This window comes from Electrona antarctica, assembly GCF_951216825.1.
Source record: "Electrona antarctica genome assembly, chromosome: 11".
In the NCBI taxonomy this organism is placed as follows: Eukaryota; Metazoa; Chordata; class Actinopteri; order Myctophiformes; family Myctophidae; genus Electrona; species Electrona antarctica.
This window is the reverse complement of record NC_136792.1, coordinates 47,687,300-47,702,778: the sequence shown is the minus strand read 5'-3', so window position 1 is coordinate 47,702,778 and position 15,479 is coordinate 47,687,300. Positions and strand designations below refer to the sequence as shown.

At 44.6% G+C, this 15,479-nt stretch overlaps 1 protein-coding gene across 1 annotated transcript; it reads left to right on the top strand.

Moving 5' to 3' along the window:
• Positions 1–559: 559 nt before the first annotated feature.
• On the top strand, positions 560–10,367 carry LOC306932945 (uncharacterized protein; the record flags this gene model as incomplete). The annotated part of the gene is made up of 3 exons (XM_079514917.1): positions 560–650; positions 7,825–7,941; positions 8,176–10,367. 3 exons carry the CDS (start codon positions 560–562, stop codon positions 9,915–9,917), a joined length of 1,950 nt encoding a protein of 649 aa, XP_079371043.1. The 3' UTR covers positions 9,918–10,367.
• Positions 10,368–15,479: the final 5,112 nt, after the last annotated feature.

Genomic DNA, 15,479 nt, shown 5'->3' with positions numbered 1-15,479 from the left:
TGATTTTAGGATCCACATTAGCTGGTGCCATGGCAGTAGTCTTCCTGGGGTCCAAATAAAACATACAAATACAATTACAAAATTGTATTAAATGTCAAAAGCTGGTGTTGGTGTACTATTTATGAAGTGTTTATGGAGAATTTTCAGGGGATGGGTGGCAGTTTGTGTCTTGAAAAAAATGGCATGACTTTATAAATTAATTGTGTTTTTTCTTTATTTTTAATAAATATTCAAAGGCAAGAGTTGTTTTTTATCTATGCCTTTGTTCATGGCAATTTCAGTCAGTAACATGACATGCCCTTTAGTAGATACCTTTATGTCCTTGCCCTAATTTTGCTGTACTGAAGTTGACACTACTTAAATGCTTTGTTTTTATTTTTAATTGAATTTATATAATTGTCATTGTTGTTGTAGCACAGTATGGACAAGACAACATTGTAGTTTGCCTTTGTGTGTATGTATATGTGACAGGTGGGACATTAGGACCTGGGAGCCGCCTGCCCAGAGCAGAGCAGAGCGGTAGCTTGACAGAGCCTCTGTTAAAACTCCCGTGAGATCAATGAAGCTCACGTTTGTTCTCGTTCTGTCGTGTGCATGTAGCGTCAGTGCCCAGCAGCACCCGTCTTGTCCGTGTCAATCAATTTACCAAGGTATGTTACAACAAAGGCTTACATATTGTGGTCTGTTGCATTTAGTGTTATTTAGAGGTGTAGATACTTATTGTTGTTGTGCTTCTAGAAACTGTTGGTGCTGTTGTGCGGCTAGGCTGTGCAGAGCAGACTCCACTTGGACCCAGTGTCCACACACATTAACAGAACACAGGTATGAGTCTCACACTCAAATGTGGATTATGGTTGCATGCCAAAGGTGTATGTGACAGGTGGGACATTAGGACCTGGGAGCCGCCTGCAAAGAGCAGAGCAGAGCGGTAGCTTGACAGTGCCTCTGTTAAAACTCCCGTGAGATCAATGAAGCTCACGTTTGTTCTCGTTCTGTCGTGTGCATGTAGCGTCAGTGCCCAGCAGCACCCGTTGTGTCCGTGTCAATCAATTTACCAAGGTATGTTACAACAAAGGCTTACATATTGTGGTCTGTTGCATTTAGTGTTATTTAGAGGTGTAGATACTTATTGTTGTTGTGCTTGAAACTGTTGGTGCTGTTGTGCGGCTAGGCTGTGCAGAGCAGACTCCACTTGGACCCAGTGTCCACACACATTAACAGAACACGGGTATGAGTCTCACACTCAAATGTGGATTATGGTGGCATGCCAAAGGTAGCCCTTTGGCATGCAACCACCCTATGTCATGCTTTTTAATTCACATATGTATTGTGATGGGGGAATTAATATTGTTTCTGTATTTCATGGTAGAACAATGTCAGACCGGATCCAGACCTGGCTAGCCTGAATCCTGCCTACTGGGTATAAGTGCCTTGGGCCTAGGACGTAGGAAGTTAGGCTTGCCAGTATATGGTTATATTATAATTGGTTCTTATGATGGGTGCTCAGTGTCTAATTGCTCTGTTGTATATTGCAGGCTGAACTGGTGACACAGAGTGGTCAGCAGACAGCCATTGCTCTTTTCCTCAGTTTTATTTTGTTTTTAATTGTTTCCATGCTCTACAGTGCCTCCAGTATTTTATAACATTATTGAAAGAAACCCCCTTTTACTGTATCTTTTACTGAACGACCGTTGTTACCCCCCTTCCCCACTTCTAGTGTGATTTTACCTTTTGACTAACAGTCGGCAAGTGTTTTGTGTGCGCAACATAAGTCGCAGTGCCATGATAGTTGCAGTGATTTATATCTTATTCTCATAACAGTTGCAGTGATTTATATCTTATTCTCGTAACAGTTTGCAGTGATTTATATCTTATCTTAACAGTTTGCAGTGTTATATTATGAGAAGTGCTATATTGTCCCTCCGGTCAAGTAATTGAAATACAACACTTATGAAGGTTTTGCTATCTGTATTATGTGAAATTGTGAATAAAAGTTGATCTAGTGATTGTACACAGAAAAGCCTCTGTCGTCTATAAAGTACCTTGCATGGGGATTTTGGTTACAAGAGTAAATACTGAATACGGGTCTCTCACCCATTGAGAGTGGCGTAGTTCTAGTCTATGAACTTTGGTTCTTATTCCAAAAGTATCATCAGTGTCCATCTGGTCACATTTGGCGTAAGTCGGCAGTGGACACAGAGGCTTTTTGTGTTTCAATTTTTTTTTTTGGAGGCACTGAGATTGTAGAGCAACAGGTTAGGGTTGGAGGAAAAGAGCAGTGGTTGTCCAGGAGATCAAGAGGACATCTACCGCCCTCTAGCTGCAGTACCATCCCTGTGCATGCGCTGTGGACATTCCTTGTGGTGTTTTTCACCTCTACCCAGGGTATTGAGCTTTTGGACTGTGGAAAAATCTGAGTAAAATGTCTGAGTCCGATGAACAAATCAGGGCTTTGACTGAACTTGTTAAGCAGCTACAGGCAGAGAATACTAGGCTCAAAGACGGGGGTAATGAGACACCTGTCTCACTACCTGGGCCATCTAGCTAGGTGGCTGCTAACGGTCTCAGTAATAATCCAGCAGCAGAGCGAGTGTATGTTTATGCACCAAGAGAGGAAATGTCCACGCTTTTCAGGAGTTATGATTCAGGATGGTTTAACTGTAGAAGATTGGGTGGAGGAGGCGCGAAAGTCCTTGTCTGTGCGGCAAACATCCCCAGCCGAACGGGCAGCGTTCCTCTGTGACCTCTTAGATGGGGAAGCTAAAAGGGAAGTTAAATTTGGCTCTGCAGCAGATGGAGCCAATCCCGAGCCAATTTTTTATATATTGCTGAATAATTTTGGTTGTGATCAGACCTATGTGACATTACAGAGACAGTTCTTTCAACGCAGACAACAGGATAATGAATCTATCTGTGAATTTTCACATGCTTTACTACATTTGATGGAGCTGCTTAAATGCAAAGACCCACGTGGTGTTTCACACCCAGAATTAGTGATTCGTGACACTTTCATTGAAAATGTACGTGATGCTAAATTACAGCGTGAATTGGCTCACCTGGTTCGGCAACACCCTAACCAGTCATTTACCGAGGTACGTAATGCAGCCATCAAATGGGAAAAGCGAGAGCCCCCGATTGGTACACAAAAGGCTCGAGCCTATTCTTGTGACTCTCAGGCCTCAGGAGTTGGCCATGAGGATGTTGATACTAATGCCATTTCTATTGAGCCCAGTGACGAGTTGGGAGATTTGAAAGAGTGTTTACGCCGACAGCAGGTACAACTTGACGCCATTCTTAAACACCTAGGCCCCTCTTCCTCTGCCCCTCCCTCTGCCCATAACTATGTAAATCCCCAGGACATCCCCAGTGGTAATAGGCCGAAGGCATACAAATTTCAGCCGGATGGTAAACCCATATGTATGCGGTGCAACAGAGCAGGCCATATCGCAAGATTTTGTCGGGTTGACATTAGTGGGCTCCCAGGTGGGGTGGGGTCAAGGGGCCAGGGCCAAAGGGTGGGGGTACAGGTGAATGCAGTAGAGCAGCAGGAAAACTAGCGCCCTATGTTGCTGGGAACCCGGCAGCAGGAGGGGTTTTTTTTGGGTTCAAAACAGGCAAGTTTAGCATCCAGGCTAATTGGACGTTGCCCAGTGGTTACAGTCAGCATAGGGGGGGTGGGGGTGCCGTCCTTGCTAGATACAGGGTCAATGGTCACTACCGTAACACAGGCCTTCTTTGAGGAACACCTTAAGCCCCAAACTAATGAACAGCTGAAATCTTGTAACTGGCTTCACTTAATAGCAGCAAATGGACTGGACATCCCATACTTGGGATATGTGGAGCTTGATGTTGAAGTCCTGGGCACGGTCCTCCCACAGATGGGCATCCTTGTAGTAAAAGATCCTCCTGACCCACTTTCCATGCGTCGGAAAACTGCTGTACCTGGCCTGCTTGGAATGAACATAATCAGTGGCTGCTATTCTGTACTATTCAGGGAACATGGTAACAACCTCTTTTCTTCTCCCCTAGTCCAACAAGCTGGGAAGGACTGGGTGCGTGCACTATCAGAGTGCCAACAAATGGAACGACTCCTACAGACTGGCCGTGTGGGGGAAGCAGTGGCACTGCCAGGCCCGGCAATCCGCATACCAGCAGGCTCCCTACGGTTCATCCAGGCCACATGTAACCAAGGCCCTGGTCCAGCACTGGACAGTGTCATGCTGGAGCCCTTGCCCTATGGGAAAGGCCACCTCCCTGTAAATCTACTGATTTCCAGTGCCCTCCTTGCTGTTTCCAGGGGGACTGTCAACATCCCCATTGTGAATGTCGGAGAGGAGGACCAGTGGCTGAAACCCAAAACTGTGCTGAGGACACTACACCTGGTCGATCTACATTCCCTATCCCAGTCTGTACAGGTGGAGGAGCAGTTTGGGGACCCTGACCAGCAGGTCGTATTCATTCAGTCCATGACAGCGCAGCCCGCTTTCCCATTTCCCCTCCCATCTGCCCCCCTCCCTGGTCTGAACGACTTGGAATGGCCTGACCTGACCCCAGATGAGGTACAAGCAGCTAAGACCCTGTTAACCAAGTATCGAGACGCATTCAGTCTTGATGGGGAGCTGGGCTGTACCAACTTGATCCACCACGACATCCCAGTGATGGACGAGGCTCCTGTACGCCAGCGGTACCGTCGCCTCCCCCCCTCTCAGTTCTCCCTGGTCAAAGCCCATATACAAGATCTTCTACAGCGAGGCATCGTGAGAGTGAGCTGCAGCCCCTACTCCTCCCCCATCGTGGTGGTCCAGAAGAAGTGTGGGGATATACGGCTGTGTGTTGATTACAGACAACTCAACGCCAAGACAAGAAAATATGCCTACCCCCTGCCACGCATCGAGGAGTCACTGGATGCCCTTACAGGTGCCAAATGGTTCTCAACCCTCGACCTAGCAAGCGGTTACAACCAAGTACCAATGGCAGAGAAAGACAAAGAGAAGACGGCTTTCTGTACTCCGTTTGGCCTCTTTGAGTTCAACAGAATGCCATTTGGACTTTGCAACGCACCAGGCACTTTCCAACACCTGATGGAGCGCATCTTTGGTGACCAGAGCTTCCAGTCACTACTACTTTACTTGGATGACATCGTGATCTTCTCCACAACCTTCAGTCAACATCTGCAGCGGTTGGAGATGGTCCTGGGTCGACTCCAACAGCACAACCTGAAACTGAAGATGACCAAGTGCCACTTCTTCCAGCGGGAGGTGAAATACCTGGGCCACGTAATTTCCTCTGACGGGGTGGCCACCGACCCAGAAAAGACCAGGGCAGTGGCAGAGTGGAAACGCCCATCAACGGTGACTGAGCTTCGTTCCTTCCTGGGCTTCTGCTCATACTATAGGCGGTTTGTAGAGGGATTTGCCAGGCATGCTGCTCCACTACACCGACTGGTCGGAGAGTTGGAGGGAGGCCCCAAGAAGCCACGGTCGAGGGTCAGTGCCAAGTTGGAAGGACATTGGAGTGAACACTGCGAACAGGCATTCCAGACACTAAAGAACAAGTTGGTCACTGCCCCTGTCCTCGGATATGCCGATTTTTAAGCAGCCCTTCATCTTGGAGACTGATGCCAGTCACCAGGGCCTTGGTGCAGTACTCTCCCAAGAACAAGATGGCGTACGAAGGCCAATCGCTTTCGCCAGTCGGGGACTAAAACCAACAGAGAGAAACATGTCCAACTACAGCTCCATGAAATTGGAATTTCTGGCTTTGAAGTGGGCCGTGACCGAGAAGTTCAGAGAATACCTCCTAGGGACGACCTTTACTATATACACGGATAACAATCCCCTGAGCTATCTCAAGACGGCTAAATTGGCAGCTGTCGAACAGCGATGATCATCCCAGTTGGCCAGTTTCAACTTTGAGGTCAAGTACCGCGCCGGCACAGCCAACCGAAATGCTGATGCCCTTTCCAGACAACCAGACAACCCAGTGCCCCAGCCCGCCCCTGCCATTGTGCCTGGCTTCTCTGTTCCCCCACAGGTAGCCAGTAGCTCCATTCAGAGCCCAGTGGGGCAACCACGGCTCACTGTCAGCACCATGGCCGTGGACGCAGCTCCAGTGCGGGAGAAGGCTGACCTGCAGGCCCTGCAAGACACCGACCCAGTGATCAAACCATTTCTTACCTACTGGAGGAGACGGCGCCCCCCAAACAAAGTAGAACGGTCAAGGGAATCGGACCAGGTTCTGGAGCTCGCTCGTCAATGGAAGAGAATCAGGGAGAAGGACAAGGTACTGTATCGGGAAGTACAGATGCCCCCAGGCCGACAGACGGTGCACCAGCTGCTATTACCAAAAGCACTACAAACTGAGGTACTGACCAGTCTAGATGACAACCATGGTCATCAGGGAGCAGAGAGGACAACAGCCCTTGTCCGGGAGAGATGTTACTGGCCCAACATGCGCTTGGACATTGACCGGTGGTGCAAAGAGTGCGAACGTTGTGTAATTGCCAAAGCAGTACGGCCATCAGTGAGAACCTTTATGGGACACCTAATGGCCTCCAAACCATTAGAAGTGCTAGCTATTGACTTTACCACGTTGGAGAGAGCCAGTGATGGGAGAGAACACATCCTGGTCGTGACTGACGTCTTCTCTAAATTCACTCAAGCATATCCAACGTCTGATCAAAAGGCCCACACAGTAGTCAAAATTCTGACGGAGAAATGGTTCTACACTTACGGCGTCCCTAAACGGGTCCATTCGGACCAGGGCCGGAGCTTTGAAGGGGAATTACTCAAACGCCTCTGCCAGCTGTATGGCATCGCAAAAACTAGGACGACCCCATACCATCCAGAGGGGAACGGACAATGTGAGAGGTTTAACCGCACACTGCATGACCTGTTACGCTCCCTCCCGGAGGACAAGAAGCGAAAGTGGCCTCAAATGCTCCCCCAGCTGTTGTTCGCCTACAACACTACAGTCCATCAGTCTACTGGCCATTCACCATACGAACTGATGTTCGGTCAGAAACCCCAGCTGCCCGTCGACTTACTGCTGGGACGAGCTGATGAAGAGCCAGCTTCCATTACGCCAGGTGACTTATACCCAGTAGCCAGGTCTGGATCCGGTCTGACATTGTTCTACCATGAAATACAGAAACAATATTAATTCCCCCATCACAATACATATGTGAATTAAAAAGCATGACATAGGGTGGTTGCATGCCAAAGGGCTACCTTTGCCATGCCACCATAATCCACATTTGAGTGTGAGACTCATACCTGTGTTCTGTTAATGTGTGTGGACACTGGGTCCAAGTGGAGTCTGCTCTGCACAGCCTAGCCGCACAACAGCACCAACAGTTTCTAGAAGCACAACAACAATAAGTATCTACACCTCTAAATAACACTAAATGCAACAGACCACAATATGTAAGCCTTTGTTGTAACATACCTTGGTAAATTGATTGACACGGACACGACGGGTGCTGCTGGGCACTGACGCTACATGCACACGACAGAACGAGAACAAACGTGAGCTTCATTGATCTCACGGGAGTTTTAACAGAGGCTCTGTCAAGCTACCGCTCTGCTCTGCTCTGGGCAGGCGGCTCCCAGGTCCTAATGTCCCACCTGTCACATATATATAAAATGTTATCACTTTGGATCAATTGAGCATTGGAGGACAGTATGTTAGACTGTGGTTAGTGGAGAGGTAGTTATATTGTTCTCTTTGGCCAATCATATCAAAGCAGTTAGTGGCTCCACCATCCAGACTCTGGTATAAGAAGGGTTGGTCTGTGTCATTTCTAATTCTCTGCAACTTCTCCAGGATATCAATCATTTCTGATCGCATCGGACTGGACCCCGCCCAGACTTCAGCTGAAGATGAACTCTCTCGACCCCACCAAGGACATTTCTGCTGAACAGGAGGAACCCAAAGAGCTTGGTATGTTACTCTACCTCCCCTTTCAACCCCTACGTTCTGTTTTCTTTTCCCTCAATATTGGCAATAGTCATTTTATTAATTCTGAATATTACATTGTGTTTCAATGTAATGTGTGTTTTTAAGACCAATTATTAGTTGGCTACATGACAGGGATTTGTTTTGCAACATCTACTTTTAAGTCCACAAAGTGCTGTCTTTCTACCTATCAACAATCTTTATTTGTTTCCAATCCAGTATCTCATCATCAGTCTGGCTGCCCTGACCTACCAGAGGTGAATGAACAAAGCTTGGCAGAGAAAAAACACTGCTGCTGTGATCAGTGTGGACAACACTTCTCTAGAATGTCTACCCTTAAAATCCACCAGAGAATTCACACTGGAGAGAAACCCTATGGATGTGATCAGTGTGGACAACACTTCTCTCATATGCCTTGCCTTAAAATCCACCAGAGAACTCACACTGGAGAGAAACCCTATGGGTGTGATCAGTGTGGACAACACTTCTCTGACATGGCCAACCTGAAAAGACACCAGAGAATTCACACTGGAGAGAAACCCTATGGATGTGATCAGTGTGGACAACACTTCTCTCAAATGTCTACCCTTAAAATCCACCAGAGAATTCATACTGGCGAGAAGCCCTATGGGTGTGATCAGTGTGGACAACACTTCTCTGAAATGTCTAGCCTTAAAAGCCACCAGAGAATTCACACTGGAGAGAAACCCTATGGATGTGATCAGTGTGGACAACACTTCTCTCAAATGTCTACCCTTAAAATCCACCAGAGAATTCATACGGGCGAGAAGCCCTATGGGTGTGATCAGTGTGGACAACACTTCTCTGAAATGTCTAGCCTTAAAAGCCACCAGAGAATTCACACTGGAGAGAAACCCTTTGGATGTGATCAGTGTGGACAACACTTCTCTCAAATGTCTACCCTTAAAATCCACCAGAGAATTCATACTGGCGAGAAGCCCTATGGGTGTGATCAGTGTGGACAACACTTCTCTAGAATGTCTACCCTTAAAACCCACCAGAGAATTCACACTGGAGAGAAACCCTATGGATGTGATCAGTGTGGACAACACTTCGCTAAATTGGCCAACCTTAAAATCCACCAGAGAATTCATACTGGAGAGAAACCTTATGGGTGTGATCAGTGTGGACAACACTTCTCTGAAATGTCTAGCCTTAAAAGCCACCAGAGAATTCACACTGGAGAGAAACCCTATGGATGTGATCAGTGTGGACAACACTTCTCTCAAATGTCTACCCTTAAAATCCACCAGAGAATTCATACTGGCGAGAAGCCCTATGGGTGTGATCAGTGTGGACAACACTTCTCTGAAATGTCTAGCCTTAAAAGCCACCAGAGAATTCACACTGGAGAGAAACCCTATGGATGTGATCAGTGTGGACAACACTTCTCTCAAATGTCTACCCTTAAAATCCACCAGAGAATTCATACTGGCGAGAAGCCCTATGGGTGTGATCAGTGTGGACAACACTTCTCTAGAATGTCTACCCTTAAAACCCACCAGGGAATTCACACTGGAGAGAAACCCTATGGATGTGATCAGTGTGGACAACACTTCGCTAAATTGGCCAACCTTAAAATCCACCAGAGAATTCATACTGGAGAGAAACCGTATGGGTGTGATCAGTGTGGACAACACTTCGCTAGATTGGCCAACCTTAAAATCCACCAGAGAATTCATACTGGAGAGAAGCCCTATGGGTGTGATCAGTGTGGACAACACTTCTCTATACTGTCTACCCTTAAAACCCACCAGAGAATTCACACTGGGGAGAAACCCTATGGATGTGATCAGTGTGGACAACACTTCTCTCATTTGGTCACCCTTAAAACCCACCAGAGAATTCACACTGGGGAGAAACCCTATGGATGTGATCAGTGTGGACAACACTTCTCTCAATTGGTCACCCTTAAAACCCACCAGAGAATTCACACTTGAGAGAAACCATGTCATTGTGATGTGTGTGGAAAAGCTTTCAGTCGCTCAAATGATGTAGAATTTCACAAGGTTGTACACACTGGATTTAAATACCTTAAGCCACAGAAAATGTCACGAGTGCACATGATCTGTTTAGTGTGAACAGTAAGACATAAACTTAGAGACAGGACATCCACGACATCAGGACATCCACGTAAATTGATTATCCATTTTTGATTAATGTGTTGATTCATTGCAAGTAAACTTAACATTCTGTTTAAATGGTCTGCTTTTTGTTGTATTAACTGGGTCAAGAGTTTTCAGAGCAGAAAAAAAAGTGTCTGTTAGACACTTTTTTATTTTATTTACATTATTTCTTTCTGCTTCATTACATCTTTATTATTATGATTCTGTTACTGTATTGTCTTTGTGGAACATGCCACATCAACATTATGCTGTAGAAATAAACAAGTCTCAATATCAAATCTTATTCTCAATCGTATTCTTGTTCCACTGTAAGAGATAAACCATATGGATGTGATCATTGTGGACAAAACTTCTCTCAAATGTCTAGCCTTACAATCCACCAGAGAATTCATTCTACACTACAGAACCAGACCACTGTTTTCTAGGTACAAAAAGTGAAATAAATGTAACGATTGGACCTACATTGCAACTTTATTGTTGTATATTTTAATTGCACGGTTAAATAATACATATAGTAGGGAGTAGGCTATGTACAAAGTCCTAGTCTAGTTTTTATTTTATTAAGTATCCACATTAGCTGGTGCCATGGCAGTAGTCTTCCTGGGGTCCACATAAAACATACAATTTCAGGGGGTGGGTGGCAGTTTGTGTCTTGGGTTCACAACAGAGAATTTTCAATAAATCATTAAAAAATCTGCCATAGCAGAAACTAGCAACCAAAGTGAATGGACCCAAATCTTCTAAAGAGTTAATAAAGGTACTTATTTTAACATACTTAGTTTAGACTAGTCATTGGTTAGATATGGGTTAATGTTAGGTTTAGGTGTGCTGCCCCGTGGGAGGTTAGGTTTAGGGTGAGGGTTTGAGATAAGTTGTAGTTGTAGGACTAATGACTGGTCTAACCAATGACTAGTCTAAACCAAAAACTGTCTAAACTAAGAAACTAAAGCTATGATGTTCACTCCACAAGCTATTTCAGCTCCAGTGACCATCTCCACTCTCGATGGAACTACCATCGAGTGGGTGGAGCGCTACAAATACCTTGGCTACAAACACCTTCATTTCAAATTTCATATTTCATATTTCCTTGTGCAAAAAAATTCACTCTGGGTTTCTTCTACAGATTGAAAGGTGCTTGTTTTGCTTGTTCAGCTCGTAAGAAAACTGGTCATTGGTCTCTTTCTGTCCCAATTGGATTATGGTGATACCATTTATAGGTTTGCCTGCTCCTCCACCTTGGCCAAATTGGATCCCCTGTACCATGCTGCATTGAGATTCACAACTAAATGACCTTTCAGAACACATCACTGCACGTTGTATGCTGCAGTCGGTTGGTTCTCTCGCAGGCTGCAACATTGGCATATTTTCATTTACAAAGCCATTCTTGGTGACCTGCCGTCTTCGTCCAAATTCAAATTGGTCCAAAATGGTCTCAAGCTCAGGTCAAATGCTTGGCTACGGTGTGTAGTACCAGCATTCAAATCCGAGGGGGTAAAACATGTCTGGCCTTCTTTGGCCCTTGGTCGTGGAACGACCAGTCATTTTGAAACTTAGACCATCTAAAGCAAACGTGACTTTGATAGATTATCCGTGCCATCCGTGGTTATGGGCTTCGCGTCCTCACTGTTTGGGATAGCCCTCTGCTTTTGCAAAACTTGGTAATGGTAGACTGCACGGTTAAGCCAGAACTGCTATTTTTGGTGGAAGGAGGAGAAGAAGAAAAAAACAGACTAATACAATACCAAGAAGTCACTTAGGACTTGGTCCCTTAATAAAAGCACAGTAGGTGTCCGGTGTAATTTCTCACATGTCTCCCTTGATCTCTGCCCCAGTTTTCTGTCTTCAACATGGGGGGGGGGGGGGGGGGGGGGGGCACAGTGAGATACTGTACTGCGATTTGAACAGTAGCCTATTGCGCATGCGTTAAACATTGTTACATGGACTTCTCTTTAAGCTTCATTCTACATGTAAATAACTGCAGGACCTGCAGAACAGCAATGATATATGGTGGTTCATGTTTTACTTGTCAAAGTCAGAGTGGTCTACTTTAGTCTATACATTTTAGTAACGACATGCTTACAGAACTAAAGGTTTAAGCAGATTGGACATCCTTTCTTTCACCTATTAGAGGTGGAGATGATTGTCCTACTCTTAGAGGACATTTACACCTGTATTATGATATGCCACTTTTGATCACCCAGGATGCAAATAGTGAACCGGCCCATCGACACCTAGGATGTATTGAAATGCAAAGTCTGGCCAGATCTATGAAGACTGTTCTGTACAAAACAACACCAGTCCTCTACACTACAGAACCAGACCAGTGTTTTCTCCTGGCTACATGTCGAAGTGTCCTTGGGCAAGACACTGAACCCCAAATTGCCTTGGCTTCTGCCGCAATCAGTGTATGAATGTGTGTGTGAATGGGTGAATGTAATGCACAATCTATGTAAAGCGCCTTGGTTAAATGCACCATTTACCATTTTATACAAGCTTGTAGATCTGCTATTTCTTAACTCAAATATTTGCTTCTAAGGTAGGTTATGTACAAAGTATAGATGTGAAGGCTGGTGTTAGTCACTGGAACAAAATATTTTCACATGTGGCCAAATACAGATCATTCTGGGTGTCCTTGACATGAAAGGGTTTGAGCTCCACTGATATAGAAACTTTTTAAAATAATTACAGCAATATAAAAGAAAACATCACTGTTGCAATTAATTACACCAGTTGAAGTAATTGGATAATGTGACAAAAAAAACAATTAGTAGTGAGGATGAATGGTTATGAAATGTTTGTCGTTAAAAATAGAACTTGCTGAACGTCACATGGCAGCCTATTGCACGACTGTATTTTTAGTTCAATGTTTCTGGATAAAAGACCTGAATCTGCTTGGTTTGGATGGAGGCCAACATTGTGCCAGCCAAGCATCCAGGGAAGCGGAACTCATACCCCAAACCAGAGTGATAACAAAGGGAATTCCAGCATAATTTGTGTGATTTTGTGTATAGAAAATGCTGTCATTACAGTGTTATCGTATAAAAATGCCCATCCTTTATACCGCTTAACAATGGCATGTATTGTGGACGTTTTTACAGTGAATTGAGCCTCACACTATCTCTTCCATTCTCTCCCTCTATATTCATCTATTTTCGGATTCTCCTGACCCATTTCTCATCTACGGACCGCCCCTTTATTCCTCATGGTGGACTCTCCACCTCCATATTATTGACGGATCGACTTTTACTTCTCTGACTGCTCCCCTTTGGACCACATTCTCGTTGTATCTCTCCTCCAAGTGGCCTCCATTGCAGCATGCTGGGGGATTGATGGTTGATGCATCGTTGAATTTTATAGTAGAGCATGCTTGATACACCTCCCTGTCTCCACTGTTCAGCAGGGGAAGGATATCTTCCATCTTCCTCACCCCACCGTCCATCACCACCTCCAGATTGTTCAGTTTAAGTCCAACTACAGAGCTATCCTTCCTTACTTACTAGTTTGTTCAGTATGTTAATATAAATGTCCCTCTCCTTGTGTTGACGTTGACCCCCAGCAGACCACCGCAATTGAGACACTAAGATCTAGAACACATCTGTGTCGCTTTAGCTTTTAACCACTTTAACCATTATTTTAAACTTTAGCTGTTGCAAAATAGCAGATCTACAAGCTCATAGCACGGTACCGAGTGCTACGATATAATCTTGTAGATCTGCTATTTTTGACGGCCAATTGAAATAGGTCCTTCACATGAAATCGTTTTAAACGGTCATGATTTAGAACAGGGGTGGGCAACTTTGAAGATGGAGAGGGCCACTATATTTCCACGCTCACTCCAGAGGGCCACATGCATATTTCTGTCGTAGCAAAAAAATATCAAAACGCATCACACTGCGGCACGTTTTGAGCTATTTTGCTTTTATTTCAAATGCATTTAGTTATACTTATGTTAACTTTATGAACTTAAATGCAAATACATTGGACATTAAAAAGGACAATACAATTATAATACCAGTCATTCAGCTACCTGAAGTAATGAAAGTGGTCATGTTTCGAAATGTAACTGATTTGCCGACCACAATAAGTGAAGGTGAGCGCCGCATGTGGCCCCCTGGCCGCCAGTTGCCCATGCATGATTTAGAAGACATTTGTAGAATCTGGTCTCAGGTCTCAATGGGTTAAGACACTGGCTACTACAGGCAGATTGATTGCACTGTCATGTAGAGTTTGTAGTCTGTGGTTGATGTTGTCATATTATGTCATATATTATTATGTGACTGATTTCATCATTATATTTATCATCGTCTGTTATGTCAGATAGACTGTTCTGATGAATAGTTACCGATTTAGCAGCTGCTCTCTGTTTCTCTCCCCTCTCTCTCTCCCTCATTTGTGATAGAGAGATGGGAGAGTTGAGGTCATTTTGAAACGTAGACCATCTAAAGCAAACATGACTTTGATAGATTATCTGTGCCATCCGTGGTTATGGGCTTCGCGTCCTCACTGTTTGGGATAGCCCTCTACTATTACCAAGTTTTGCAAAAGCAGACTGCACGGTTAAGCCAAAACTGCTATTGTTGGTGGAAGGAGAAGAAGAAGAAAAAAACAGACTAATACAATACCAAGAAGTCACTTAGGACTTGGTCCCATAATAAAAGCACAGTAGGTGTCCGGTGTAATTTCTCACATGTCTCCCTGGATCTCTGCCCCAGTTTTCTGTCTTCAACATGGGGGGGCACAGTGAGATACTGTACTGCGATTTGAACAGTAGCCTATTGCATTTGTTAAACATTGTTACACACTTCTCTTTAAGTTTCATTCTACATGTAAATAACTGCAGGACCTGCAGAACAGCAATGCTATATGGTGGTTCATGTTTTACTTGTCAAAGTCAGAGTGGTCTCCCATTCCTTTATGAGACTTCAAAGTCCATAAAGTGAAATCCCTGTTTGCTAAATAAATTTCTCACTTTGTTGATGGAGTCTAGTCTGTTTCAGAAGCTACGTTAGTCTATACATTTTAGTAATGACATGCTTACAGAACAAAAGGTTTAAGCAGATTGGACATCCTTTCTTTCACCTATTAGAGGTGGAGATGATTGTCCTACTCTTGGAGGACATTTACACCTGTATTATGATATGCCACTTTTGATCACCCAGGATGCAAATAGTGAACCGGCCCATCAACACCTAGGATGTATTGAAATGCAAAGTCTGGCCAGATCTATGAAGACGGATGGCTGTTCTGTACAAAACAACACCAGTCCTATATAGTACAGAACCAGACCAGTGTTTTCTAGGTACAAAAAGTGATTAGAAGTACATTGCAACTTTATTGTTGTATATTTTAATTGCACAGTTAAATAATACATATAGT